Genomic DNA, 5,481 nt, shown 5'->3' with positions numbered 1-5,481 from the left:
CACGCCAACCGCAATCAGCAGCAGCTGATCGGGCTCAAATCTCCCAGGCGAGCCACATTGCCCGCCGAGTTAGCAAGCTGTGGTTAGATAGCTGCCTTTTGTTTGAATTAGAGGCGCGCAATTGATTTGGATTGATGGCCAAAGAATGGAGAATCGTGTCGTACGTTTTAGTCTGTATCTCCGGATTGCGGGTGTATACGAGGAAACGATTTCGCACGATGCTAGGCGAATGTACTGTGTCCGATGTGAGCTCAAGTTGGATGAGTTACGCGTAGTAAATCGTAGGTATTATAAGGCTAGTATTAACGACGAATTTCCCTTGTTTATTGATGTCACACTCCTTCCCTATTATCTACTCCTGATATATATGTAGTAAAAAAGTATGTAATATGTAGTATGTAATAAAAGATTAGCAACACACACACATATCTATATATAAATAAATAAATAAATATATATATATATATATAGATATATGTTACTAATCTAGCGTACTACTACTAGCGTACTATAATGTATATATAATGTATAATGTATAATGTATATATAATGTATATATATAGTATATACTACTACTATAATGCCCTGCAACACAAATGTTGTAGTGCACCATGGTGCGTGTGCTGTAACAATTTAGGGGCCTATAACATGCCACGGCACCCGTAAACTAGTATTAAAATGAGAACCCTTTGTAACTATGCAGAGATGCCAACACCTTTCTGAGCAAACTGTAGTGAGGATGTCTGAAATCTGTAGTCCGAGTGTCACGCAGTGACCCGAGTATGCTAGGGGGTTCGGGGCATGCCCCCCGGAAAATTTTTGATTCCGAGATACAATTTCCTGCATTCTGGGACCCAAAATGACAATAAGTTCACACTGATATTTGTTGCTAAATACATGTAGTTATTTTCAATCATGTTATATCAATGTAACACTGAAACAAAATTTTTTTTATCTTAATAAAAATCGTAGTTGTATGCAAACTGATCGTAGTGGTCAAAATGAAAACGAAATTAGCATAAAATACGGATAAATCGTAGTGGTTGGCCTCTCTGATTATAGCATCATGCCAATCATACGCCAACATATGTGTTAATACGCCAATATTATATGTTACTAATCTAGCTATAGGTAATGCCCTGCAACACAAATGTTGTAGCGCACCATGGTGCTGGTTTGCATGGTCACGGTTGGCAAATGGTTGGCTGCATGACGTTGGGCCAACGTTGGCGTATGGTTGGCATTGTCACGGTTGGCAAATGGTTGGCTGCATGACATTGGGCCAACGTTGGCGTATGGTTAGCATGGTCACGGTTGGCAAATGGTTGGCTGCATGACGTTGGGCCAACGTTGCCGTATGATTGGCATGATACTAGTTACAAAGAGTGCTCATTTTAATACTAGTTTACGGGTGCCGTGGCATGTTATAAATTGTTACAGGACATTTCGCCAACGTTGGCCCAACGTCATGCAGCCAACCACTTGCCAACCGTGACCATGCCATAGCTAATGCACATGCTAATTAGCTACCCGATTGCTTTTTGCAGTTCCAATATAGTGCAATCCTCGTTGCAGAAGTTTTTTATTAATTCTATCGATGTAAACAGGTTATCGGCTAAAATCTTGAAACCTTTATTGTCTGGCAGAGTTTCACATAGTTTTGCCACAACACTGCCACCTAATCCTAGGTCGCCTCTTAGAGCATCAGCGGTTTTCCCTTGATAAATATCAAAGTCATGAAGCAAGCCAGTAGGCCTACTGTCACACCTAGCCCAAACTTTAGCCCGTAGGGTCTATGTCTCCCTGGGTACTGCCGGAACGTACCCTGGGTACCGACCGGTATACCGGAGCTCCTCCCTGGAGAAAGTGCAAAGACGAGCAGCGCGCTTCGTTACGGAAAATTACCAGCAAACTGAGAGTGTTACACAAATGATCGCAGACCTACAATGGCCCTCCTTGCAGAAACGCAGGTTTGTCAACCGACAGACCCTATTCTGGAAAATAATCAACGGACAGGCTGCAGTCACTGGGTCCCTCTGTCAAAACATTGAGTCAAGCAGCGCGCATCGTTGTTATGCCACCTCGAGGAAGTGAAACGCATCTCCGGCTGGGCAACTACAACAGCTCGCAACAGCCTATTGCCGTATGCTAGTCGCACTCGGTAATGAGTGCCTGGCCCAGAGAAGCCTCGATCTCTGGAACACATTACTGCCTACATTTTAAAAATATTCCATGGAAATCTCTCACGTGCACCTGGAGTTTTCGCGCACTCCTTGGACGTTTATTACTTACGGACTGTCCAGTACAGAAGTAGAAGTAGAAGTAAAAGTACCCTGGTACTATCTAATATGCCGGACCGTACCCCGCCTAGGCTACTCCACTAACGAGTCTAGGGAGTCGCCTACGCCTACTCCCTAATCCAAACCCTAACCCTAACTTAGCTCTAGTAACTAACGTACTAACTATAGCTGAGAGAATTAAGTCTAGACTGAAGATTGGAAATGGGATCTCTGCACGTGTAATTTTGATTCCCAAACTGTTTTAAAATTATCTGATTCTAAGAGTAGGAAACAGAAACCGAAATGAATCTTCGGCTGAAGCTGTGGCTGTGCCGTGGCTGTGACAAAGTGGTGAGAACAAACGGTCCTCGTCAATGACCCGGCGGGACTCCAGTGGATATATTCGCTATAACTACTAACACAGCCTATACTATCTCGTATCTTGCGTGTTACCGGGGCGGCTGCCGGGACGAAGTCTAGTACTACTACTAAGGTTAGTATTACTCAGTAAATTAATTTAGTAATTACTTCGTTGTGGCGTCTATCTGCACATAAGTACAAAGTTGTAAACACCTAGCTACAAGCAATGCAACTAGCAAGCAAAGCACGCAAAGCAAGCAAAGCAAGCAAAGCAAAGCAAGCCAAGCAAAGCAAAGCCAAGCAAAGCAAGCAAGCAAAGCAAGCATCTAGCAACTAAACAATCTTAACCACAGTCAAGGCCTACCGGACGCACATTTTATGAGCTCTTACCGTTCTTCAACTACGAGATACGAAATCCCAGCTCCAAGGACAGCCACCTTGTTTGCTTGCATTTAGAACCGTTCCCGCATATAAATTAATCTTAGCTGAAGTATTGTCTGAACTATTGGTAAATCCTCATGTATATATTAAAACTCACAATCCTACTGCTAACTATTTGTCCCAGCCGGAAGCTAGAAGTCTGCTTCTCGTCCTCCAGCTACGAGTCAGCAACCTTGAAGCCTGGAGTTATCACAAACTCCATCATCGGTCAAACACCTATCGCAGCAGTCTGTGTTTCAAGGAAACACTCTCGGGGCCTACCCTCTTTCAGAGGAAAGTTTAATCCTAAACACGCTGAGCAGCTGGCCGTTTTAATTGTAGCACTTCTCTTGGTAGCAGGCGACGTTGAATTAAACCCGGCCAGGACCCAAGAACGTCTCAATATTCCCTTGTGGGTACTGCGAGCGCGCAGTCACTTGGTCGCAGCGTGCGATTTGCTGTAATGATTGTGATATTTGATACCACAGCACGTGCTTAAAAGTTACTGCTCATCCCACATACGTAGCTTGGAGAAATCGGACGTTTCGTGGATTTGTGCCAAGTGCGACGACCAAGATGTCGCATCATTTACATTTCATTTCTATGAACTTGACCTATATAACCGCTTCAGTGTTCTTGGATCTGCTACCGATGCAAACATTTCTGTGGCTTCAGCAGATCTTAGTTTCAACCCAATCTTGACTATAGTTCGCCACGATCTGAGCAATCCTCCAGTCCCATTGGTACGCCTAGATCGAGAAACCGATATAATAGTACATCTAATGATGATCACCCCTCTAGAGATTCCCTTAGTAAACATGGCAACAACTGGAGAACTATGGTAGTTAATTGCGAGGGCATTAAAAGCAAAAAAGCCCAGTTTGCTGTCGCAGTTGATTACGTCAAACCAGATGCTATCTTGGGTTGTGAATCAAAACTCAACACAAAACTTGTCCCACAAAACTCATTTTTGTCAAGTTTATAGGTACAAAAATGGATTTTGTTGACAAAATTGAGCCCTGTCCTGCATGGCGCCCCGTACGATCAGTACCACAGTACATCAAGGCAGACTGGGACAAAGTCAGAGCAGAAGCGGAAAAACTGCAGCAGGCGGTTCTCGAGCCCGACCTGTTCCACCAACGTTCGGTCAATGGAAACTGGACCAAATTTAAGGACGGTATGCTTAGCATAATCCAGAACTTCATCCCACACAAAGTGATAAAAGGGAACAATAAGCTACTATGGGTAAATGGAGCAATCAAGAAAGCGATCAAGAAAAAGCACCGTCTTTTTCACAAAATACATCAAAACCGCAGTGCGGACAACACACTCCGGTATAAAACACAGAAGAAACTCGTTCGGAAATTAATAAACCAATCACATTGGGTATATCTGAACCAAATCCTCAATCTCAGTCTTAAAGAGAATAACCCAAGAACATTTTGGAGATACATTAAATCTCAAAAAGCAGACAATATTAGAATATCTCCTCTTCGGCAGAATGGAAAACTTTATGCAGATTCGAAAACCAAAGCTCAACTCCTGAACGATCAGTTCAAGTCTGTGTTCACCCAAGAAAACACCAGTAACATTCCTGACATTCAAGGTGAACCGAAACCATCTATTGGCGATATCCTCATAGATGAATCTGGCCTGAAAACGCTTCTCAGCAGAATCAACCCAAACAAGGACTGTGGTCCGGATGCCATCCCCAACCGCATCCAGAAAGAAACAGCTTACGAGATAGCACCATTATTGAGTGCGATTTTCCAACAATCCCTTGATGATGGTCAACTACCCTCCGACAGGAAAAAGGCTCTCGTTACTCCAGTATACAAGAAAGGAGACAGACACGCGTGTGAAAACTACCGTCCAGTGTCTCTCACATGTGTCTGCGGGAAACTTCTGGAACATGTAATTTATCGTCATATACTGTCACACTTGGAAACCCACAACATCCTCACTAACGTTCAACACGGCTTTCGACGGGAACATTCCTGTGAAACCCAGCTACTGACTACCGCACATGACCTCATACAACAACATGATAACAAGGCACAGATCGATATAGCCGTTTTGGACTTCACCAAGGCATTCGACACGGTGCCCCATCAGAGGTTGCTGAAGAAGCTAAGCCACTACGGCATCCGAAACCACATACTCAAATGAATCCAGGAATTTCTCTGTCATCGATCACAACAAGTGGTCGTGGAAGGGGAACACTCCGATTGTGTTTCAATGGACTCGGGTGTTCCACAGGGAACTGTCCTTGGCCCTTTACTGTTCCTTCTACACATCAATGATCTACCAGCCACTGTAACCAGCAAAGTGCGATTGTTCGCCGACGATTGTCTCCTATATAGGGTGATCAACTCTATCAAGGATCAGCACATGCTGCAGCAAGACTTGTCCACCCTTCAAT

At 43.9% G+C, this 5,481-nt stretch overlaps 1 protein-coding gene across 1 annotated transcript; it reads left to right on the top strand.

Moving 5' to 3' along the window:
• The first annotated feature begins 4,052 nt into the window (after positions 1 to 4,052).
• Positions 4,053 to 5,228, top strand: LOC106819265 (RNA-directed DNA polymerase from mobile element jockey-like). The gene has a single exon (XM_014823911.1). It carries the CDS (start codon positions 4,053 to 4,055, stop codon positions 5,226 to 5,228), a length of 1,176 nt encoding a protein of 391 aa, XP_014679397.1.
• Positions 5,229 to 5,481: the final 253 nt, after the last annotated feature.

Source organism: Priapulus caudatus, unplaced genomic scaffold (genome assembly GCF_000485595.1).
Source record: "Priapulus caudatus unplaced genomic scaffold, Priapulus_caudatus-5.0.1 Scaffold3071, whole genome shotgun sequence".
In the NCBI taxonomy this organism is placed as follows: Eukaryota; Metazoa; Priapulida; class Priapulimorpha; order Priapulimorphida; family Priapulidae; genus Priapulus; species Priapulus caudatus.
Note: the sequence above shows the minus strand (reverse complement) of the source record. Positions and strands in the feature narration are given on the sequence as shown.

Coding starts and splice junctions, on each gene's coding strand:
- LOC106819265 (XM_014823911.1), top strand. CDS start 4,053: ATGGATTTTGTTGACAAAATTGAGCCCTGTCCTGCATGGCGCCCCGTA.